General features: G+C 45.5%; 1 protein-coding gene, 1 long non-coding RNA gene and 2 pseudogenes across 3 annotated transcripts; 2 read left to right on the plus strand and 2 right to left on the minus strand.

Annotated features, from left to right (window-relative positions):
• Window positions 1-2,204: 2,204 nt before the first annotated feature.
• Window positions 2,205-3,575, minus strand: LOC136526720 (protein ALP1-like; annotated as a pseudogene).
• A 7,227-nt stretch (window positions 3,576-10,802) lies between these two features.
• LOC136529630 (uncharacterized) lies at window positions 10,803-13,755 on the plus strand. 2 transcript variants are annotated; one of them, XR_010777378.1, is made up of 4 exons: window positions 10,803-10,982; window positions 13,061-13,111; window positions 13,387-13,634; window positions 13,723-13,755. It is a non-coding gene; the product is annotated as an uncharacterized lncRNA (long non-coding RNA). The 2 variants fall into 2 exon arrangements; XR_010777377.1 differs by having other exon boundaries at window positions 13,387-13,749.
• Window positions 13,756-15,943: 2,188 nt separating this feature from the next.
• On the minus strand, window positions 15,944-19,432 carry LOC136525709 (uncharacterized). The gene has a single exon (XM_066518601.1). The coding sequence runs from the start codon at window positions 19,430-19,432 to the stop codon at window positions 15,944-15,946; it is 3,489 nt and encodes a 1,162-aa protein (XP_066374698.1).
• A 128-nt stretch (window positions 19,433-19,560) lies between these two features.
• On the plus strand, window positions 19,561-22,035 carry LOC136525710 (uncharacterized; annotated as a pseudogene).
• Window positions 22,036-25,562: the final 3,527 nt, after the last annotated feature.

The raw sequence follows: 25,562 nt of genomic DNA on the forward strand, positions 1-25,562 counted from the left end.
CAAAGAGCAGGGGTACCTGGGCTGCGGCGTGGAGTTCTTCCTCCCAATGTTGCCCCCGCTGCATCAGCCCCCTTGTCTGGCATGTATTCCGGTGAGTTCCAAATACCTAGATCCGATTTTTTTTGTTTTTTAATAATGAAGCCTACTCGAAATGTACATGTAATCTCCTACAGCAATTTGTGAATAGCTATGTATTGCGAGTACTTGTGAATGAAAGCATTCTTGGCAATTGACTGTGAATGAAAGCATTCTTGTGAACTCAGATTTGGTGAGCTAGGAATCATGAACTGTGCATATAATGAGTTGAGGTCAGATTTTTGTGAAACTTGTTTGTCTGTCTAATTTGCTATCAATAGTAGTTTTTTAATCTTCAGTTTGTTTTTCAGTTGAATCTCTGTAGCTGTGCAGCACATTGAATTTAGTCGGGCTTTAATTTTTTTCTATAGCACATCTGAAATGTACCTGTAAGCTCAGATGCAATTTGTGAGTAGCTATGTATTGCGAGTACTTGTGAATGAAAGCATTCTTGGCAATTACTTGTGAATGAAAGCATTCTTGTGAACTCAGATTTGGTGAGCTAGGAATCATGAAAGCATTCTTGCTAATTTCAGATAGTAGAATTCGACTAGTTGCAATAAAGTGAAGGTAGTGATTGTGCATATTTACAAATTTATTTATTGAACTAGAGCCTGTGTATTTTAGTATGTTTAGTAATTTTATTCACTGTGGTATTTTTTCACTGTGGTATTTCACTGTAAAATGTATTAAAGGAGTCACCCACTCTTGCTAGTCCTCTTTGTCAACACCCTAAGATGTTTAGTTGATTAGAATGCAGGTCAATACTGTTGTCTCGCAGGTCTAGTGGAGAACTGGAGATAGATATATAAGTCATGATACAAACTGCTGTACTTACTGAAGTTTAGCCAAAGTAAAACTGGCTAAGCTGATTTACTTTAATTTACACTGAATCGATAAAACCAGTTTAGATGATTTGTGCAATATTAGCTAGCCCTTCATGAGAAAACTGGCTACCTGAGAACTAGCTAAGATGGTTTTGTATAATATATGATTCTCTTTCCCTAACCACTGGCATTGTCGTATTGATTCTCATTGCCTGGGGTTTGTTCTTTCAACGTCGTCTTGTGGCTAACGTAGTCAATTGTCTGCACTACCATTTGATGAGTCGCGCCGGATTGATCAGTCAAGCTTCAAGAGTTCAAGTTGCAATCCTTGCGTACAGTTTGTACCTAGGATTAGGCGATATGCTTTAACCTGACACAAACAGATTCTTTTTATTTGGAAGCATTATTTCATTCATAAGTTGTTTCCCTGTCTGATTTATCAGTTTAAGATGATCCTTTTATATCATGATTTTTTATTTAGCACTACTTGTCTGCCGTGGTCTTTCCACTTGGCGGTACTTTAGAAATATTCCATGTTGAGTGGGCTGGCTGGAAAGTGCCTGTCTATTTGTAATTACTTTGACTTGGGAAACTAGTTAAAATTAAAATCGTTTAACTCTTTGGGATGTCCACTTATTTTAGGTTTACCCATTGCTGGGAAAAATTGAAAGACAAGGCCAAGTGGAAAAATAGAAGCAATCCCTGTGGAACGACTTCAAGGAAAAAGCAAAAGACCACGGCGAATTCAAGTCCTGTAGCGGCTGCACAATTAGTTGTCACTGCGAATGGTGAAGAGAGTCTGACAGCAATGCCTACAGTGGACAGACCTGCAGGGAAGAAGAAGGAGAAAGACAAATTACGACAACGTTCCAGCATCGAAGCATTGGATTATTTGTTGGCAAAGAAGAAAGAGGCTGACATAGAGAAGGATTTGAAAAAAGAGGAGAGGTGCAAAAAAGCCTTTGCATTGCAGGAAGAAAGGATCAGAATCGAGGAAGAAAGGAACAGAATCGAGGAAGAAAGAATCAGACTTGAGAAAGACAAATTTGAGTTCGAGAGGAACCTTGAAGAAGAGAGAATTATCAATGTCGATACGAGTACCATGTCCACCAAACAGCAGCTACTATATGAACAGCTCCAGAATGACATACTTGCACGGCGTATAAAAAATTAGATAAATTATCATATTGTACTGAGTACCATATTTCTTAAACATTGTGCTGGTTGTTTTCTACATTGTAAATCATAACATTCTACAATAATTATAATCATGGCAACATTACAGTCCAATGACAATTGAAATCAATCATTAATGGTATTATTGTATAAATCTGGATAATTTTGCCATAAGTGCTCAATAAGATCGGCCTGAAGTTGTGTGTGTGTTTCCTTGTCCTTGATGTTCTTGTAATTTTGAATGAAAGCATCGAGCTCAGGGGTACTATCATGGGATACTGTCACCTTTTCTCCCATGTCGTCGTAATTGAAATCATCTTCATCATCCCCCTCATCCTCAACAATCATGTTGTGCATAATGATACAAGCGTTCATGATTTCTCCAAGCGTGTCCTCATCCCACAAATGAGCTGGTCTTCGAACGATAGCAAAGCGAGCTTGTAGAACCCAAACGCTCTTTCAACATCCTTTCTACATGCTTCTTGTGCCTTAGCAAAATATTTCTTCTTGTTACCTTGAGGTTCTGGTATGGTCTTCACGAAAGTGGCCCAAGATGGATATATGCCATCTGCGAGATAATAACCCATTATATAATTGTTTCCATTGATGTTATAGTTAACCTGTGGACCATCACCTTCAGCAAGCCTTGCAAAAACAGGAGATCTTTGGAGAACATTGATATCATTATGCGAGCCCGGCATGCCAAATCCAAAGATCTTTAGAAGCAACCGCTTCTAGTATAATTGTAGGATCCTTTTTGTGCCCCACGTACATACCCTGCCATGCAACAGGGCAATTTTTCCAGGTCCAATGCATGCAATCTATGGAACCAAGCATACCTGGAAAACCTCTTCTCTCACCAATTGCAAGCAATCTAGCTGTATCATGTTCATTAGGCTTTCTCATGTACTCATGCCCAAATATATGAACAACAGCTCTGACAAACCTTCTCAAACTCTCTAGAGCAGTACTCTCACCAATACGAACATAGTCATCCGTAGCATCAGCCGCTACTCCGTAAGCTATCATCCGAAATGCCGCCACAACCTTCTGCAAACAAGAAAGTCCTAGGGTACCAGTTGCATTTCTCTTTTGCACAAAATAGTTGTCATAATCCTCGACAGCATTCATTATACGGACAAACACATGACGCCTCATTCGAAATCTATGCAAGAAGACAAATTAATTAGGCGACAATCGAATATATATACAAGGTATAATTGAAAAGAAATATGGGGTACGTACAAACCTGCGCCTGAAATAATTTGGCCCGTATGTAGGATCATCTGAAAAATAGTCTCGATAAAGTCTCACGTGCCCTGACTGTCTATCACGATTTATTACACGATGTCTCTCAACGGAACCACGATGACGTGGTTCATTGCCAATATCCGTTGCTACTATGTCTGCAGCGGCAATATACAATTCATCGTCATCATCCGAAGACGATGAATCGACCACTTCATTCAGCAGATTGAACTCGGCTTCAGAATCCATTACACACCTACGGTTGCTGCTGGGCTGATGGATTCACCTGACAAAATCTGAATGCATGAAGTGCTCACTGCGGCTGCTGCTTGGCTACACCGTTGCACCGAACGGCGCGGCCACGCAGGGACAGCCGTACCAAGGCGTGCTTTGCGCCTGGCGGCGGTGCGTGCGTTGCTTGCGAGCAGCGGCGGTGGTGCGTGCGTTGCGCTTGCGAGCAGGCTTGGTGGGTGCGTTGCTGGCGACTAGGCCTGGCGGCAGTGGTGCGTGCGTTTGCTTGCTAGCAGGCCTGGCAGCCAATGCAAGAACCTTCAGGTCCGTCTTGGCCCATTTAATTATAGAAAAGGAGCATCTTTAGCTAGGCTGCTATAGCCATCATGTTTTTGAGAGGCTTTTCTATTTTACATGATGGCTAAATCAAGAGATTTAGCATTTATTTTTAGCTAACCTGTAGGAGATGCTCTAAGTGCACAAACAGCCATGCAGTTGAAGAAGCCAAACACATATGCCTTCAGTATTATTTAGGTTACGTATTTAAAAACAGCTAAAGCTTAATAACTAGAATCATTCCTTTATATTATACATCTATGGTGGTGCTTGTCTGTCCTTCTCCCTGGTTCATTTTGGAATAGTTAGTTCCTGAATATTGAAATATGAATATGTGCATCCATATGCAAATCAGCAAATGTTGGATTCAATATTCTTAGTATAGGATTTGTAACCTTGGCTCAGTGGCTCACACATGCCTAATTACATAGAGTAATGTAAAGCTCATATTCTGGTATTGATTCTGGAATCATTAGTAAGAGTGAAAATAATTCAGTCCAACTGGTTATATGACTAGAGGCTTGTTTTTTAACGCAATGACAGGAGCTCTGCCTTTCAATTAAGAAGAAAGCAAAAAAGAGTGAATTACAGGAGTGACAAAGGGGCACACATGACAGGCCCCCAAGCCTGCCAGAACACAAGAGACACAGAGTGGCAAAGTGCCAAAAGAAGGCTTCTAGGGAATTTTATCTCCTACAAAGGAACACGTATATTTGGCTTAGTATGTTGCCAGTATTTAGCTACCAGGGAACATGTAAATTAATGTATTATAAAGTGCCTCCAGATAAGCACCTTTGGAACTGATGCTTGTGACAGGCATGGTTTTGCAGACAAAAAAAGTTCAAAGTTTTCTACCACATTTACTTAGCTGGCTTCACATTTACCATTTCTTAAGTTTTTTTTTCCTGATTGCTCTCTTGTAGAACTTAGTTTGTGTTCGATCTTAACCTTTGTGCTGCTAATCCATTCTCCTAATACAAATGGTTTTTATGGCATGCCTAAATGAGCATAGTAGTATCATTAAAAATAAAAGGCTAACAAATACATATAGTGACATTGTTGAAGGAAAAGGTGCCTAGCACCACCTTATTATCAAGATTGTACAGTGAAGATCACAATTAATAATTTTGCATAGCTGGCGCTATAAAGCTAAGACGATGTCTCTAAAAAATGTAACATTAAACTGCAACATGTATCACTATGCTCTCCAACATTCATGAAATCATGTTTGATATTAATAATATGTTTCCATATGATTTATGATCCTAACTCACAATCTAAAAAATATATGGTACCAATAATAAGATACTAAAACCTGCAAACTTAAATACAATGTATTTAGGCTAGTGCAACATATGTATGGCGATCTCAAGTATATCTTAAGTACACTCTCGTATTGAGATGTTATCTAACTCGTATAAGGGGGAAAAAGAGCACAACAACTACAGTCTAGTAAACTCCAAAACCTTCGCATCTTGACCTTTTTTATCATGTCAGAGCTAGGGTCGCTTTCCTGTTCGAGATCTCATCGACCATTGAGATTCTTGGTAGGCACATTGAAAGACTTGTGGAAAGTACCTGGGTCTGGTGTGTAGAAAAGAATGGTATGTATATTGTAAGTTCAACCTAGTGATTATTTATTTCTAGCTCAAGAATGGCTGACCATTTTAAAAATAACACTGCCTGCAGTTTAGTTAATGAAAACAATCCAGTTCGTAAGTTCTTTGGTGATTTAAAATACACCCCCAATGATCTAAAGTTTTTTGGTGGTTTGTTATCAATAATTTTGTTCCTAGTCATGCAAAATTGGCCAAAAAACATATAGATGTCCAATTTTTTGTCTAGATTGTGCAGTTGAAGAGGATACAACTTACCATGCTTTAACTCAATACACTTTGGATAGTGTTTTATGAAGTTCTTTCAAAACTATGTATGACATTAAATTACCACTGCTGCACCCAACTACCTAGAGCCATGACCTTCTTGACGGTACATTGTTTACAGGATAAATGTAATACTATCTTATGTGGCATGGGCATTATGGACAGAAAAAAAAGATGAAAACATGGGGAAAAAGAACAATTTCTGTAACTCAATCACACGAGTGGGCATGGGAAATGGCAACTGATCTTATCCATTATAGCTCCTTGTCATATACCGATCTGAAGAATCAAGTGAAGAGAGCTCACCGATGTCCTCCAAATGGGAGTGGTCTTACGTCGTAATGCACAAGGTCGGTTCGTAGCAAATGAATGTAAATGGCATGATTTGATATCTAATGCCTCGTATCGCTGAAGCTTATACCTTTAACATCCGGTTTTAAGAACAAAACTAGATACACACCATATATGAGCCCAGAAAGTCAAATCTCACCTATAGCTACAAATAAGGGTAATATAAAAAACAATGCTCAATATATACCGTACTTAGTATAAAGAATATAATATTCGACAACAAACAGCGGAAAAGACAACTCCGATCTTTGGGTGAAGACTCCAATTCCAAAGGAACGACTGACTGGTTGATCACAAGCCTAATTCCTCCAGACTCTAGCCATTTGGTACCCATCCAGAATTTTTATCCAAATAATTGAAAAATAAAGCAAGCGTAAGTACATGTCGTACTCAAGAAATATAACATGGGGTTCATGAGGCTTAAAAGGCTGACACTGGTTTAACTGCGATTAACTTTTAATGAGTCATCTTTTAGCAATTGGGTGGCAACAAGTTTATTCACAAGCCCATATAAACACATGATCAGGTAAACATGAATAATGAATAGCATAAACAATTAACCATTAATGGGCATCTTTATCATCAGTGTTCATCATCTATTTCGTGAGGGTCCAAGACCGCTCGTGACCGTGAGTACGGCTGATATACCAGTTTTACACTCTATAGAGGTTGTACACTTTCATTGTGAGTCGTGATTTACCCTTTCGCCCGAGGCGGCCAACCTCTTGACCCACTACCAAGGAAGGTCTGCAGAGTTCACTATGAAACCTTTCAAAGGTTCGTCTAATAAGTTAGGGCCATTAGATTCACTTGGCAAACAGATGTAGAGCCCCCTTTCTCGATAGCACAATGACGCGCAGCCTATACACAAGGGGACAGAGGCCGCACTATACCCAATTCGGCAAGCCATTCTTACGCTATAAAGGTAACATCTAACAAGCTAGAAAAAGTCCTCATACTGAGCTAAAGCCAGAGCCATATAGCCCTCACAGTTGTACTGTAAGTCTCGGATATTCGCTTACAGATAAGTCCTTAGGGAGAGGAATCTAGAGCACCATAAAAATAGCCCAATGCTCTACCCTCCTTGTTTCATGTTGCTAAAAAGCATCTTTTAGTGTTTATTGCGTATACCATCAGTCAAGTTACAAGATCATGGTTTCAGTTGAGCACCAGCATCATACTACCCAATGTAATAACCTGTAGGAATCAAGGTACAAGATAACGAAGTATTAGGAAATCCTTAGTGGTAGTCAAGGTAGACACATGCAGCATGAATTAAATGATTAAAGGTGAATAGGATAACAAGAAAGATCCCATGTTATACTTGCCTTAAACTCAGATCCTTCTTCTATTAAATTATAACCTCCAAAGGACTTCTTCTGTATCACCAACTTCTTTTATATCACCAACGCAAAGCTCACCGACTCGACACAATCATAGAACACCATACAAGCATCCATACAATCATACACGAAGCAAACAATAGGACTAAATTAGAATAGTACACCAAACATAATAAACAGCAAGTAAAAAGGTTTTAAAGATGTTCTACACGTTACTACGAACACACAGACGCGAAAAGCACTCTAATCGGAGCTATAACTCACCAAGGGCTTTTTGAAGACGGGGAATCGAACGGAGAGGGCGTGGGGCTCGGCGGGCGGCAGCGGCTTTAGGGATTCGGCGGCGCGGCGAGCTCGGGTGGAGGCGGCGGCTCGCGATAGGGCTGGATGGGGTGACGTGGCACGACGCTCAAATTTTATAGGGACGGAGCGGCTTGGAGCGCACGCAAATCGGCGAGGACGGGGCAGCTGCGGACTCTCGGCGGCGGCGGAGTCCGGCTCGGGAACGAAAGTAAGGTAGAAGACGGCTAACAAAGCGGGCCCACCTTCGGTGACGAGACGCGCGGGACCGGTCAGCAGAGAGACAGAGCAAGGGAGAGAGAGGAGCGACGCGGGCAACACGGCCTGCTGCTGGGCCGGCTTACTTGCTGGGCCGCGCGGGGAAGGGAGCTGGGCCAAAAGAGAGGAAAAGGGGAGGAAAAGAATTCTTTTTTACTTTTCTAAATTTCCAAAGCAAATTTTCAAATCCAAATTCAATTCAAATTTAAATCCTTTTGAAAATTTGAATTTTATACATGCACCAGCATGTATGCGCAAAAATGTTGCTAAGCTTTATGATAAATTTTAATTTAATGAAAATTTTTATTTCCTATGTTTTTATGAGCACAAAAATACCAAATTAAATCTTTTTAACCCTATTTCAAAAAGAGCAATTTTTAGGGTGTTACATACCGGTCATGATGCGGCACTACTAATAAAGAATTTAGAACTGACAAAGGTTATTGTTGAGACGGATTGTTAAGAATTAGTCTCTATGGAATTTTAGAGCTATAGGGGGTGTTCGGCTGGTCTACTGCTGGCTTGTTTCAGCTTGTTCTTCTCTCACAGAACACTATTGAATCATCCATAACCATTCGAAACCATCTGAAATCTACTGTACAGTGCAGTGCATCATCCGAAATCTAACAATATGTGTGCTATTCTTCTGGGTCTAGATCAAATTCAAGAGCTTTTGTCGGAGATGTACACATTTTGATTTTGCTTATGTAAGGAGGGAAGCAAACACACTATGCATTATATAGCCAACTATTCTTTGGTTTCAAATTCTGAATGTATGTGAATGAATAATATCCTTAGCTTTTTACTTCAATATATTCAACATGACTTAGTCTCATGCTAAGAACGGAAGTAATATAAAGCTCTTGTTTCTAAAAAAACTTTGTTATGGTTAGCGCACAACATTATTTTAGTTTTTTTAAATGCAATTCTTCCTGTCCGTAAGTTCATCAGTAAAAGAGAATAAACCAACCCGACGTTGTATAGCGCAACTGTTCATTACCCAAATATTTCCAAATTTTCTGATAGCTTCACGATCTATCTAACACATTGGAGCTCAGCAGGAACGTGAACGTCCACTCTTTGCCTGTCTCTATGTGGCGTCCGTCATCATGGTGTCACTATAGCAAAGAGTGTTCCACCCACCGTATCCTTCATCAGGGTTGTTTGTATCGACCTTTTTTATGCCAAAGAACCATACCACGCAGTCATGCTATAACAGGTGACCAGCGGCCGACTACAGCTTCTCCCTCCCGGTATGCAAAAGCATGCAGTGGCAGACTGCCAGCGCAGGTCCAGTAGTGTCGATGGTAGCAGTAAAATGCTTAGGTTTTGAACTAAATCAATTCATAATCAAGCTTAAGTTATATATGTGCTCATCAATCACGAGGATTAAAGACCATGATTTGACTCATCAGTATGTAGTGTTGGCATACTGCATAGTGCAATACAAGGACTGCCGATTGGAGGAGCAAACTGTCATTTGATTGTAATTTTTAATAAAACATGGTTATAACTACGGCAAGGTAGACAAATGAAGTTAAGTCATCCTTTTGTTATTTTTTTTTTCAAACTGGTCGTATCTAAGCATGAGGATTTATGTTCTCTGAATTTCTTTTGGCACTTGACATATTAAAGCAGGCTCAAAGCCTTGAAGGCAATTTTGGAGGCTAGGGAATACTTGTGATGACTTAGCCTCACTTGACACTGGTAGTTTCTTTATTCAGAGCAATGACATTGAAATATTCTAGAAAATTCAATCGGATTCGGAACTGTTTGTTACAAATATGATCTTGTATCTCTGATTTCTTAACTATATGTTATTTCTGAAAAATCAATACCACTCCATATGACTTCACATCATAGAGTACAATATACGTGCAAAATAGAATGATTACTATGGTATTTATTTTAGCTTGGCTACTAAATGTCTCGTGTAATTTTTTGTTGCTCTCATTGCAAATTAATTAAGAAGAGGGATGAAGCTATCTTTTATTATATGAGAAATATGCTATGCAAAACATCCAATCCAAGAAGCAAGCTGATACATACATGCATATGGATATACGTAATATAAACCTTTGTAGGACGCTGGAAAAAGCACTCCGCGGGTGCCACCCATGAGGAGAGCGCACCCGGGGTATTGATCTGTCCTATAGAGATGCTCGCCCAAGTGCAACACGTCTTAAGTGAAGCATGAACGGTCCGATATTGATTCATGCAACGTCCATGCATCTTTAGCCCCAATCAACAGAGACTTGACAGGTTGACATTTCATACGAGACTATGAGTGATACCTTTATGTAATTTACTATTGCAAGTTGCAACACTTAATTAGTTTTAGAGCTCGTTTGGGACTGTTCGCTCTATCTTTTCCAGCTTCGCTCCTAACTTTACTAGCCAAATAGAGTCAATTCTACAAACTCTACTAAAAAACTGAATTGAGAGCCAACTCCAGTTGTTTTGCATAGCATCTAAAGAATGTACTCTAGAAACTCATTTTTTTTATGGAGTTATTGTATGCTAAAGTTAGTGAAACACAATGAGTCAATGACACAAGCCCTCAGTGCCGTACAGTCAACACGGAGTGCGTCCTCTGACTTGACTCTGAGAGACACAGGTCCGCCGTCCGCCCGTCCGCGCGCGTGCGTCCAGTGCACCGTGCACGAGCCACCAAACAATGCGGCCCGGCCCATCAGGAGGTTGGGAAAATAATGCGAGCAAAGAGTAGTTCCGAAAATTCTAAATCTTATAAAAAACTGAAAAAGAAAATGGTATTGCGGTCTTGCTCTCCTTCCTCGTGGTCGGCGGCCGGAGCAGCTGTAGCCGCGCGCGCCTCCGCAAACCCTCCTCCTCCTCGCCCATCCTCGCCTCCGTCCCATCCCAGCCGCAGGGTCATGGACTCTGCTTCCGGCGCAGGCCGCCGCCGCGTCCGAATCGCAGTCGTTGGCGACGTGGTACCCTGCATCTCTCTTGACAACCATGCACTCTCTTCCTTAGGAGGGAGGGGACGCCAGACATATGGGTTTGGTACGGGTATAGCCCTTTGTTATCCCATGTTGGGTTTCAGGTTCAAGGATTAGAAGCGAGGAGACAAGAGAGGATTTGAGAGCTGGGGTTCTGAACATTGACTTGATTGTTGGTGATTTTTAACTTTTTGCCATACTTAAGGACGACACTCCTTCATTTGCCAGCTCTGTGTGTGCTCGTACACAATTACCATCGTAAACAGTAAACCTCCTATGCTTTTACCACTTTAGCTGATATGGCACGTCAGGTGAGCATGTCAGCGTGGCAGTGAGCCCGAAACCTTTATAGAACATGCTAAATGACCTTTTTACCCCTACTACTTCTCTCCTTCCACTCATTGGTGTATGGGCCCCATATGTCAGTTTCTTCTTCAACCTCCCACCATCACCATGCAGCGAGGGAAGGGGAGGAGCTCCAGCCAACCAAGTGGGCAAGGTGTGGTCGTGGGGCTGCAGTGGACGAGCTTGGGCGACGGCTAGTGCTTGGCTGCATCGTGCATGGCCTCGGCAAGACAGCGTGCGTGCGTGACTTGCTTCAGCAGAGCGAGGTGACGGGGCTGCAATGGCTTTGGGACAGGGCGAAGGAGAAAACAGCATAGAAGCTGCCACTAAACTCCATCCAGAGCTCGGAGACAGATCGCACATCGCAGTACTACTACGCCAATAATAATTAATAAGCGCTTGACTTATGGTAAGCTAGCTTGGCCGTTGTGGCGATCGAATGGCGTCACGGCGTTAGTTCCAGTCACACACAACAACGTGGAGAGGAACACGGGTGGGATCCGAGCGCGGTGGGGCGTGCACTACCGGCGATAGGAGGACATAGTGCTACTGAGCATGGGAGGTGCACGCCGTGGTTGGCTGCGACTGCGAGCAGCGTCGCGGAGGCCAGCTCGTGTGCGACGGCACCACGGAGGCCAGCTCGTGTGCGACGGCATAATGGAGGCCGCGTGACCTTCCCTAGTTGTGCGTGCAAGCAAGTAAGGGCCCGGCGAGCCGGCGCGGAGCGACCGAGGCTGCCCGCAGCGAGACGGCGAGGCCACCCGTCGGCGTGTGCGCGTCGCTCGGCATCGGCGGCGAACAGCAAGGATGCCCGTCGGTGTACGTGCGCGCTCGGCATCGGTGAGCAGCAGCAGGGCGCGGTAGTGGCAGGCGGCACGTGGACTGGTTGAGCAGTGCGCCAAGAGAGGTCTGCGGTGGTCAGGGCACTGAGGCCGCAACAGCCGGAGCGGTGGTCAGCCAGAGCTAGAGGTTGAAGAAGAAGCTGACATGTGGGTCCCATACATGAGTGGAAGGAGAGAGCAACAAGGGCAAATAGGCCATTTCGCATGTTCTGTAGAGGTTCCTAGGCTCGCTGCCATGCTGGCATGCCTACCTGGTGTGCCACGTCAACAAAAGTGACAAAAACGTATGAGGTTTACTGTTTGTGATGGCAATTGTGTAGGAGCACGCACAAAACCGACAAATGAAGGAGTGTCATCCGTAATGATGGCAAAAAGTTAAAAATCCCTGAATGTTGCGGTTTTGGGGTCACTGGATGATGCAAGCCTCAATAGGGTTCGTGGATGGGCGCGGGACTCAGGCGGTATTTGATTTCTAGTGTTCCAGTTTAGAATGTTTGAAATGGGGAGATGATTTCCTTTGGCCCTTGAGCCTTCGGGGTCGACAAATTACATGGGTTGTGTTTCCCCCAAATTTGAGCATGACCAAGCATAGAGTCTCTGGCGGATCCTTTGATTCCATGTTCTGCTGATCAAACACAAAGCTTCTAGTCACTTGGATTCCTCTCGTGGATATGATTTAGGAGTAGGAGTGAATGACTTACTTTTGTGGCTTGGTCAGAGTCAGTGTTAGACCATTAATTGTAGTAGTAACAGAATAACTTCTGTACCATGTATTCTTCTGGGCTTAAAATTCATATGATGAGATCTCTGATCGTGTGCTGTACTAATTTATTGGCTTTTATGTGTTGATCCTTGTGCTATTTTATGTGTTGATCCTTGCAGCACAATGACTGGGCCCTTGAGGAAGATTCAAAGGCACTCCAATTTCTTCAGGTATTGCATATTGACCTTTCAGCTTTCTTATAAACTAGTCCATTGGATATCTTGTTAGGCTGTGTACACTTCATATTTAGCTTCTCTCTTCTCTCTACTTCTATAGTTCTACAATGTGCTATTGTCTAAAATATGTCCTATTCCATATGCTTTCCATGCATTTGCAATACTTCCACGCACAGTAACATCAGAACTGAACAGAAAATATTTGTATCAACATCACTGTAGGAAACTCTTTTCCTCAGAAACTCTAACTTGCTCTCTGTAAAATGCAGCCGGATTTAGTGCTTTTTATAGGTACGCTGCTTTCCAGATATTTCCTTTACTTCATTTTTTACTCAATTATTCTGTGAAATGAATTATTGGTGTTTGCCATCTTCTGTTTTCCTTTTGCTCCATATATGGCAGGTGATTATGGAAACGAGAATGTTGAACTTGTCAAAAGCATTTCAGATCTTCAGTTACCAAAGGCGGCAATTCTTGGCAATCATGATTGCTGGCACACGCATCAATTCTCAGAGAAGTAAGAGTCATGATTTCATCTTGAAAGGAGAAAGTACTAAAGTAATTCAATTTCTTTTTATGTCATCATGTACTTGGTTGGCATTCAGGAAGGTTGATCGTGTTCGGCTTCAGCTCGCAAGGTAAAGATATTCCTGCCTTTTGCAATAAGCTATGTGTTTAATTGTTTACTTCAATATTTTGCTAGGATAGCAGGGTTTCTTAGGAAGGAAATTTTGTTGAAGTAGATGTTGCACCTTGTAGATTGCATAATTGATGTTATGCTTTTCAGCTGTCTCGCACTTGATCACGGCCACTTTAAGAGTTTCAGCTTTATTGTTTAGTAATTTCTTTCCTCTTTACAACAACAACAAAGCCTTTTAGTCCCAAGCAAGTTGGGGTAGGCTAGAGTTGAAACGCAACATGAGCCCCTAGTCACAATTTCTTTCCTCTTTAGAAGAATGAAATTGGAATAATACTGAACCAATTGGAAGTTAGTAGAGTAAAACTATACTAGCCTTCTAGGACTAAGTTAAAAGCCGATTCCTGGCCTAACTACCTGATGGTACTCAACCAGGTTATAGCCATGTAGAATGATCCTGGGGTTAACTGTCTTTGCTCTTCACTAGATTAATATACTTTCTAGGCTGGAAAATGATCAATAGTACTTATATTTCATTTCCTTTTTCTTATTAATATCAGCCTTGGTGAGCATCATGTTGGATACTGTTACGGCGGCGGGCTTTGCTTCGAAGGAAGTACGGAGGAGATCGAGGACCGCGAGAGCGAGCTAGGGCTTGGCGGGTAGGAGCTGTGGTGGCTGCGGCAAGAAGAGACGATGAACAGTAACGTGGCTGGGCACCCAAGGGAGACAGTAAGTCTCAATCCCAGGTTACCTCTTCTATTATAATTCTTTAATATTTATACAAGGAGATCTCGACCGACTCAAACCTAATTCAATCCAATAACCAACTCTCATAGATAACCGTCCTAAATTCTAGGACCTGAGAACCAACAGGCCGGCTAAGCCGGACTCCTATCCAGGCGTCTACGCCTATAGACCTTACCGGTCATAACATCTCTCCCCTCCTCAGGAAACAGCTCGTCCTCGAGCTGAAACGAAGGGTGAGCTTCCCGAAATGCAGGAACTGGCTCCCACGTTGCCTCGGACGCAGGCATGCCGGACCACTCGACGAGGACGTGCCAGATGCCACGACGGAGTTCAGAGTGTAGGATGCATTCCGGTCGCTGGAGAGGCCAGCCGTGGCGAAGTGGAGGTAGTACAGGCTCGATCGTCGGCGGTGTACCACGGAACGGCTTTAACACCCCGACATGGAAGACATCATGAATCCGGGCTCCCTCCGGAAGACGAAGCCGGTAGGCCACCTCGCCCACCCGCTCAATCACCTGGAAAGGGCCAGCATACTTGGGCCCCAACTTGCCGCGACCGCCAGGAACTAGGGACTACGTGTGTCGATGAAGCATGCGGAGCAGTACCCAGTCCCCAACGGCAAACTCCAATGCACGGTGCTTGGCGTCATAGAAGCGTCGAGCATGCTCCTGCGCCTGGAGGAGGCGAGCGCGTACCTCGTCCAAGAACTCATCCCGGTTGGCCAACATGGTGTCGACAGCCTCCGTGCGCGCCTCCCCTGGAACATATGGCAGCAGGTCGGGCGGAGGACGGCCATAGACCACCTAAAACGGAGTGGTCTGCAGCGCCGTGTGATATGCGGTGTTGTAACAGAATTCCGCCCACGGCAACCAGTCCAGCCAGTCGCGAGGGCGGTCACCCGTGAGACATCTCAAGTACATGGCTATGGCCTTGTTCACCGCTTTGGACTGCCCGTCCGTCTGTGGGTGGAACGTCGTGCTCATCCGAAGCTGGACGCCGGCATGACAAAACAGATCACGCCACACATGGCCCGTGAACACCGGGTCACGATCGCTGACGATGGACTCAGGAAATCCATGGAGGCGCATGATGTCCTGGAAGAAGGCTCGCGCCACTGATGACGCCGTGTAGGGGTGGCCCAAGGGAATGAAGTGTGCATACTTCGAAAACCTGTCAACCACCGTGAGGAGAACACTTTTACCGTGGACCTTGGGCAGCGCCTCAATGAAGTCGAGGGAGATATCTGCCCAAACTCGCGAAGGCACCGGTAATGGTTGTAGCAGTCCCGCGGGGTGCAATGTCTCTGTTTTGTTCCGCTGGCACGTGGAGCAAGAACGCACAAAGTCACCGACGACGCGCCAATCATGCTCGACGTAGAACTGGGTACGAAGCCACCGCAGAGTCTTTTGGACACCCTCATGGGCTCCTGTGTGGACGAGCTATAGGACGTCGTCCAGGAGCGGTGACGCTGCCGGCAGGAAGACGCGGCCGTCGTGGAGTATGAGGCCCTCCCGGGCGGTCCAGGAGGCCCCGTGCGCACCGGCGGCCACGGCGTCGCAGCGTGCACGCAGCGTGGCGTCGGTGTCCAGCTCCTGGCGGAGGTCATCAAAGAGCCGGAACGTCGGAGTCGAGAGCGCCGCGAGGGACACCGCATCAGCGTCTTCGAGACCCGCCAAGAGCGGGGTGTCGCCGTCGCGGTGGGACAGCGCGTCGGCCACCACGTTCGCCTTGCCAGGGCGGAACTCAACCCTGAAATCATACCCAAACAATTTGCTCACCCATTGATGCTGTGGAATTGTCGAAAGCCACTGGTCGAGCATGAACTTGAGGGCGTAGTGATTAGTCCAGACGACAAAGGCGTGACCCCAAAGATACGGGCGCCAATGGCGGACTGCTTGAACGAGAACGATGAGCTCGCGCTTGTATGCAGCCGCTTTGAGGTGGCGAGCCGCAAAGGGCCGACTAAAGAACGCCACGGGATTCCCGTCTTGATGAAGGACGGCGCCGAAGCCGGAGCCGGATGCGTCGCAGTCTACGACGAATGTGGCGTTGAAGTCCGGAAGATGGAGTACTGGCGCTGCACACAGCGTGGCCTTGAGGGTCGTAAATGCCGCGTCCGCTGTCTCTGACCACCTGAACCCCTCTTTGCGCAAGAGCTGCATCAGTGGGGCGGCAATGGCGCCGTAGTCTTTGATGAACCGGCGGTAGTAGCCGGCTAGCCCAAGGAAACCACGAAGTCCGCGCACTAAACGCGGTTGTGGCCACGACTGGACAACCGCCACCTTGGTCGTGTCCATGGCCACCCCCTCAGCCGTGATGACATGGCCCAGGTAGTTGACCGACGAGGTAGCGAAAGAGCATTTGGACCGTTTGAGATGCAGCCGATGCTCGCGGAGGACGTCCAGGACGGTGCGGAGATGCTGTAGGTGTTCGGTCCACGTGGAGCTGTAGACGAGAATGTCGTCGAAGAAGACGAGGACGCTGCGCCGCAGGAACGACTTGAGGACGAGGTTCATGAGCGCCTGGAACGTCGAAGGCGCGTTGGACAAGCCGAAAGGCATGACCAAGAACTCGAAGTGGCCGTGGTGTGTCCGGAACGCCGTCTTTTCCACATCAGCAGGGTCGACACAGACCTGGTGATAACCTGAACGGAGGTCCAACTTGGTGAAGAATTTGGCGCCATGGAGCTCGTCCAGAAGCTCTTCGACGACCGGGATCGGGAATTTGTCTTTCACCGTCACGGTGTTGAGCGATCTGTAGTCGACACAGAAGCGCCAAGTTCCGTCCTGCTTCTTGACGAGCAGGACCGGCACGGAGAAGGGGGACGTGCTGTCCCGTATGACCCCCTGCTGGAGCATTGCTTCGCACTGCCTCTCCAGTTCATCTTTCTGGAGGTAGGGATATCTGTAGGGGCGGACGACGATAGGTTCGGCGCTGGGCTTCAAGTGTATCTGATGATCACAGGGACGCGTGGGTGGGAGCCCTGTGGGCTCCGCGAACACGTCGACGTAGGCGTCGAGGAGACGGTCCAGGAGGAGTGGCTCCGCCCCCTTGTCGATGAGGATGTGGCCGGAGAGTAGCTGCTCGGTGCGGCCCGTACTTGGCGATCCAATGCCTGTCCACAGTATGTGGTGGCTGCGGAGGACGAACGCCATGCGAAGTCCCTCAAAGTCCCACAGGATCGGGCCCAGGGTCCACAGCCAGGCGATCCCCAGGACCATGTCGTAGCACTCCAGCGGGATGGAGAAGCAGTCCACTGGGAAAACCTCTCCGACGATCTCGAGCTTGGTGTTGCGGGCGAGACCACGGCACGCGACTTGGTCCCCGTTCGCCACAACCATGTGTGCACCGTGGCTGTCTTGAAACTGCAGTTCTGCACGCCGAGCTGCCTCTGTGCTGATGAAGTTGTGAGTTGAACCGGAGTCCAGGAGCGCGGTGAACTGGTGTGCACCAATGTGGACGTGGAGCTGCATGGTCTTTTCGGCCCAGATGCCCGTGATGGCGGACAGAGAGATCATAGGCTCATCGGGGTCGAATGGCGGCGCAGCCGGGGCGATCTCCGTTTCATCCGGCTCCTCCACGATGTAATCTGAGGCCTCGAGGTAGAAGAGCCGGGCACACTTGTGCCCCCTGATGTATTGTTCATCGCAATTGTAGCATAGGCCCATCTTGCGCCGATCCGCCATCTCCTCTGGTGTGAGGCGCTTGAACGTGCGTGGCGCTGATGACGAAGAGGTGGCGCTGGATGCTGCCGGTGCAGGCAGCGTGGCTGGTGTGCCAATAGGGCGGTGCGCCAAGCGTGGCGCCAGCAAGGCAGGAGCCTGCGAGGCGTTGCGACACTCATAAGCACGCGCAAGCCGCATGGCATGCTGCAGGTCCAGTGGCTCGAGGAGCTCGACGTCGATGCGGATGTGTTCCGGCAGCCCGCCGGTGAACAGCCGTGCCTTCTGCAGCGTAGACAGGTCGCCGGCGTGAGCGGCACGGGCTTGAAACTCCGCCATGTACGCGTCCACCGATCCTCCGAACGGCAGCCGCGCCAAGTCGGCGAGGTGGTTGGTGCTGAGGGCCGGCCCGAAGCGCTGCTGACACATGCGACGGAAGTCCGGCCACGCGGGGCGGCCTATGTCGCCTTCCAAGACGAGGTACCACTGTTGAGCCACGCCCGTGAGATGATATGATGCGAGCCAAACCTTGTCTACCTCCCGTGTCATCTGTCCGCGGAAAAACTGCTCACACTTGTTGAGCCAGCCGAGCGGGTCTTCTTTGCCGTCGTAGGTGGCGAACGTCAGTTTGTGGTACTTTGGCACAGCCACGCCCTCCACTTCTGGCAGTAAGGGGATCTGTGGCGGCATCGAGGACATGTGCGACGTCGGCGCCGAGACGTAGAGCAGTCCTGTAGATGAGAACACCGGCAGCGGGGACGGTGAGTGCGGGAACTTGATCTGGGTGATTGGTACTCCCGTCGACGGTGGTGGAGCAGGCGGCCCCGAGCCGTGCGCCGCTGAAGATGACCCTGGCACAAACGGCTGTGGCGCCACGGCTGGTTCCGCGGATGGTGCAGCGACCTCGGAGATCACCGGAGCGGAGGCCGCGGGTAGGGCTGGAACCCCACCGAACCCCGGCACGCCGAATTGCGGGAACGCTGGCAGACCGTCGATCACCGACAGCCGGGCACCCTGGTCCGCCAGGTGGTGGTTGACGGCTATCATCTGGAGTTGGAGACCCGCGATTGCTTGTGTCAGTGCCTGGAGCGCCTCCACAGTCGACATGGGTTGGGATGCGGCCGGCACAGTGGCTATAAGGGTGCCCGATGTGGCCACCAGCGGCATCAACCCGGCGGATTGTGGCCTGGCGGCGGCAGACACGCCGGGCGTGGGAACAGCGGAGGAAGGAGGGACCGTCGCCGACGAGTCCCCGGATGTCACCATGGTCTCTGATCCTAGGTTGTTACGGCGGCGGGCTTTGCTTCGAAGGAAGTACGGAGGAGATCGAGGAACGCGAGAGCGAGCTAGGGCTTGGCGGGCAGGAGCCGTGGTGGCTGCGGCAAGAAGAGACGATGAACAGTAATGTGGCTGGGCACCCAAGGGAGACAGTAAGTCTCAATCCCAGGTTACCTCTTCTATTATAATTCTTTAATATTTATACAAGGAGATCTCAACCTACTCAAACCTAATTCAATCCAATAACCAACTCTCATAGATAACCGTCCTAAATTCTAGGACCTGAGAACCAACAGGCCGGCTAAGCCGGACTCCTAGCCAACTAGTCGGCTAAGCCGGACTCCTATCTAGGCGTCTACGCCTATAGACCTTACCGGTCATAACAGATACAAATGTTTGGACTTCCCATCAATTAAGCTGAGCGTTGTTGGTGGACGGCCATTTTCCTGTGGGGGTGATAGGCTATTTAGACCAAAGCTTCTGTCAAAATGGTTGGTAAGAGATATGATAACTAATAATCACATATGCTTGTTAACTTTTCTGTTTTGTACTTTGATATTTCTTTTGTCATTTCCTTGAATTTATTTTGAGATTTTGTAATATTCTTGGAATCATGGATTTACAACTTATCACCCAAGACGGAATAAACTGTAGGAGTTATTTTCTCACCAACTGCATTTCATGCATGGTATTACTCCCATTTTCATGTGTGTGTCTCTCAGCTGCAGGATTCCAAAGCATAGTCATACAATCTCTTGCACATGTTCATGCAGTTGTCTGAATAAATACTAGTAACTTAACTGATGGAGTGATGGGGGTGGCTAACCTCCAAGAATAAGGAAAGCGACTGTTTCTTGTTTGTTTTTTAAATTCCATCAAGAGCATTCACTGGGGTTTGTCGGGGAACCTAAACCAATCTGGATCAGGATTTCGCAAGAAATAAGAATTGATGCCTTGATTCAATGTTTTGTATTGTTGAGATCCTAGTTGTATCACTTGACTGGTTATCAGGTTCTTTTTGTAGGCTGTAGAATTACAACTGGAATGACCTTAGGTGATAGGAAGCTGGGTGGAATGGTGATAACTGATAACTGGTACCTGTTCGATTTGAGTTGGCTCTTGTCCAGCAGTGCACTATAGATTGATGCTTTTAAGGACTGAAGGCAAATTTTTCTTTAGAAGGATGGCTACCTATGACTGGATGCACACAGTTTGTCTGCTCGCTTGATTTTGATTGTGGAGCTAACTTTTTTGATTCACATTCATACATCACTAACTATGATTAACACAACTCATCCCCAAAATTTATCATTTATCACTGAACTACTCTTCACCTTTTGTCCATGATGTTAGGACCAAATGGTAGACTAAAATAGGAAATTTGCAGCTCTAGCTAAATCGGCTACTATTTGGTGTAGTCAGTCACAGTAGCTCTTGAAAAATTTAGATCTATACCTGGTTTTATTGCGTTGGCAATGTATGCCACTGCCTTCTTCATTATTGCATAACTACTCTCCAGAAAATATAGCTTCACTTCTTCTTTTTTTCGATCAAATATACTCACTTCATGTCACACAATATTCTCGTTTCCTTCTTTTCCTTTGAGGAGGTTTAGCCCTTGTTGATACCTCTAGTTTTGATCCGTCTTCACCAATCACCATTGGCCATTTACTATTGTTACAATACCTTGTAGTTATGGTGTCAATGATATTGCTGGAAGTGCAAAGAAGATATACGATGCTGCTGCAGGTGCACCAGAGGGACATTCTGTCGTATTGCTTGCACATAATGGACCAACAGGTCTCTTAACATTTGATTGAGCAAATTTAATTGGTGTTTGAAGTCATAACATGACTATACAATGCTGTGGTTATGCAGGTCTAGGTTCAAGAATGGATGATATCTATCTGTGGGCGGGATTGGGTACCTGGTGGCGGTGACCATGTCGATCCAGGTCTGGTGTTCATGTCAATACTTTCCCTCTACTTACTTTGCCTCTCTTCATACAACTACTTCATATTTCGCATGCTTGAACAAAACTATGTAGATCTTGAGCGAGCCATCTCCGATCTGCAAAGGGAAGCCAGAGTTTCCATCCCACTGGTCGTTTTTGGCACATGCACAAGAGCCTAGCCTATGGGAGAGGCTTGAGGAAGATGATCGCCTTTGGAGCCAACCACACCATATATCTGAACGGAGTAGTTGTCCCTAGAGTGAAATTTGCCCAAACAATTCCTAGGTTCAAGCAAAATCAACCTGAAGGATCGGGATCCATAGCTCCAACGCTGCGCGCGTTCACCATTGCTGAGCTCTCTGAAGGGCATGTGGAGAAGATCTCCGAGGTCTGGGTGCTGGTGAGTGGCGCCAGGACCGAGGTCGAGGAGGAAATCGTCTTGTATAAGCATCCTCGAGAGCATATCTGATGCTATGTGATGGAAATGTAACTGTTGTGAATGCTGTAAATGTGCTGGGGAGATGCTAAAGTTGTTTAATAAGTGTTACAAAATGGCTTGTATGCCAACTAAAAGCAGCACTTTATTATAGAGCCTGGAACCTAATGTGCTTGTTGTCGTCTGCGATGTTCTGGTACGGCTTCTACTTTATTACTAGCAAATGTGCCTGTGCTTATCGAAAATGTAATTTGTTGCATGGTCATTTAGACAATTTGTTACTCAGAGATTTATTCAACGATCATGATTTGGTCTTGGTCATTTAAATAATTTGTTAATTAGAGATTTATTCAACGATTCCCCCCACCAGCAGTTGGCAGGGTTTACTTCCAGCGGAGCCACGACACCTGAGTAGCTTCCGTCTTAATCAGCAACACTTTTTGTTTGAGATCTTCCTTCTTCTCCTCCGGGCATAAGATGATCCAGTTTTGCAACATCACAGCCATGTTGAAAAGGAGTATCGCCATACTCCTCCACATTTTTCTCTGAAAACATAAATCATTCCTAAGCTTCCAAAGGCTCCAAACAGCAGCATAAGTACAAATATTCAAAACTCCATTATGTTTATTACTTAACCAAAACTTCCCTATATTGTCTAAAGAGTTCCCCAACTGGATACCGAAGATACTCGAAAGAACCTCCCAAAGTTGTTTAGCAACCACACAGTCAAAGAACAAGTGGTTAATGTTATTCACTTTGGATCATCTAGTTGCGGATCCAGTGGGTGATTTCTTTGTCAGTTGAATCAAATACACCTAGAGCTTCTTTCGGGAGTAGGAGACAGAGAGAGAGTAGGAGCATCTGACCGTCGGAGGAGCTCCCTGCCTTCGCTGGTTCGTCGATGAAGATCTGCACACGGCAGCGACGGTCGGAGTAGCGGTGAAGACCGTGGTGGCGCAGTGCAGTGGCGGCGGCGGTGCTTCCCGTCACTGGCTACGCCCCTCTGTTAGATCGGAGTAGGGTTTCTAGGTGGGGCGTACGGCTCAGGCGAACCTCGTACTGAGAGCCGCCGACCCCACCTCTATTTAATGCGCAGTGTGATGGGGGCCCGCCAGCCATAGATGGACTGGGCGCCCCAGATCAGGGCGCGAGGTCAAGGCCCAAGTGGCCGTTGGGCCACTGTGGTTGGGAGATCAAACCAACATTCTCCCCCTTGATCTCAACTCATACTTTAACTTTAAACTTTGACTTTAATCATTTTCACTTTTATTTGTTCCATCACAGATTAGTGCATAGAGCATGCTTCATCGTCACGGTCAATTGCCGATAGACTTAACAGCTACAATACACATCTCTGTTCTGAAACAGATTCTTTAACTTTGGGCCCTTTGTTGTTCCGAAATCATAGGCTATACCATAAACCCATGTCGACTGTGTGTTCTCCAAACACACTGGGTGGTAAGCCTTTTGTACGCGGATCCGCAAGCACTTGCTTGTTACTTATATGTTCAATACTTTTAGTATGATTCCGGACTTTCTCCTTCACAACGTACAACTTTAACGTCAATGTGTTTGGCAGCACACTTGACCCGTTGTTATAGGAGCGAACTACTTAAATGGTTATTGCTGTTACATACCATTATCAATTCCGGGTGTAAGTTCTTTTAACCACTTCGCATGTCCTTAAGCCTCATAACAAGCTATACCATGGTTATGCATCTTTGATGACACCACAACTGTTTCTTTGGAGCTTTTCCACAATAAAACTCCAACTGCGAGTGTTAGCTACTATGTGGGTTTCACTAAACATCTCGTCAAAATTTAACTTTTGTACCCACAACTATTTGAGAGTACTTATTCTTTCTCACTTACCATGAGGCCTATAAATCTTTGCACAATTGCAAAACATTCTCAACTCCATTCCAGTGATCTATATCTGGACTGGACTTCTGCCAAAAAAACATCTCGGATACATAAACTGTGTCAGGGTAAGTTCTTGCTTATAAGCATTCAGTAAGCTTCCAACAGCTGAAGCATATAGGACGTCCATTTGATCGATCTCACATTTATTATTGGAACACTGAAAGTTCCAAAAACTATTACCCTTGACTATAGGAACAGGCGCAGGTTTATTCACATATATACTTTATTTCTTTAGAATCTTCTCTAAGTATACACTTGAGACAGTTCTAATACCCCTTTTCCTTTTATCTCGGTAAGTTCCAATTCCTGGAACGAATGATGCTTTACCAAGACCATTCTCATTGAAACTTGAGGACAAGAACTGCTTCTTCTCCAACAGTAGATTAACACCACTACTAGTGAGTAAGGTGCTACCCACATGCAGGATTAGGAAAATAAATTTCCCATGTTTAAACTTTGCATAAATACAATTGTCCTCTACATTCTCTTTAAAACCCAAACTTTCTTATTGTACTGTCAAACTTCAAGAACCACTGTCTTGAAGCTTGCTTTAATCCATAAATGGATTTCTTTAGGCAACATCCCTTTACGTTCTTTTCCTTCCACGACGAAACCTTTTGAGTTATGCCATGTAAACGTTTCCATACAAATCCTCGTTGAGGAATGTGTCTTTACATCCTTCTGATGTAACTGTAAATCGTAATGTGCCACTAATACCATTATGATTATAAAAGAATCCTTGCAAGCTCATTATAATCTATTCCTTCTTTTTATGTAAATCATTTCACCACAAGTGGCGCTTTATAGCTTTCCATATTTCCTTTGGATAACTTTCTATATTCCCTTTGGAGTCACCTTTGTCTTGTAGACCCATTATAGCCTACTGTTTTGGCTCCATTAGGAATTTCTTCTAAGTCCCAAACATCGTTGGTATTTATCGGTTTCATTTCATGTTCCTTTGCTTCTTGCCATTTAGACGAGTGAACGCCTCTCATGGCTTCTTCAAATGAGGTGGAATCACTCTCTATTTGAATTTCTTTCTTAACTTTTACTTCTTAGTCACCAGAAATATCTGATTTTATTATTCTTTGAGACCTTCTAGGGCCTCGTGGCACTTCTTTCATATGGGGCTATTGTTACTCTTCATTGCCAAAAGGCAATTGTTCTATAGCCTCCTGTATCACAAGATCCTTATTTACTTATTCATCCTCTTTAAGAGCTAACATCTGGTGTTGTATATGTCATACAACATCAGCATGTATAAAGCAATTTGTTGCTCTAAAAAACACTGTAGTGGATATGTAATCCCACTTCTATTCAAGCCTTAGGTATCTACATACCATGCTCCCCCAGATTACTCCATCTTCTGTAAAGATGGTGTATCTTTAAATTTCTTATTTTGGGTTTAATCTGCTAAAAAACTCATACGGCGTGTTTAGCACCGTCTTGATAACTCTGAACTCGTCCAGTATGAATACTAGTCGACTATGCTATCTTCCCATCGGAACTATAAAAAAGTCCAGGAATTTAGCTATTTCTTTACTTTAGGGGTATCGTTATTATGACCGTCTTACTCCCTCAACGATCACATTCATCTTTTATAGATCACTTTTATCTTCAATGCATAGTATGCATTGCATTATTTGAAGTATGGGGGGAAGTATCTTTCTTAATTGTCTTTCTTAATTAATCTTACATTTCTCCCCCTCGAAATGTGGTATGAACTTTTCTACCACAATTTCGAAACATTCAGAACTCTTGTGAATGAGGAAACTTTGATTACTTACTTCATCCACATGATTACA

This window comes from Miscanthus floridulus, chromosome 19 (assembly GCF_019320115.1).
Source record: "Miscanthus floridulus cultivar M001 chromosome 19, ASM1932011v1, whole genome shotgun sequence".
Lineage (NCBI taxonomy): Eukaryota > Viridiplantae > Streptophyta > Magnoliopsida > Poales > Poaceae > Miscanthus > Miscanthus floridulus.

Bases quoted from the DNA above. Each gene is read 5' to 3' on its own strand.
- LOC136525709 (XM_066518601.1), bottom strand. From the start codon at position 19,432: ATGGTGACATCCGGGGACTCGTCGGCGACGGTCCCTCCTTCCTCCGCT.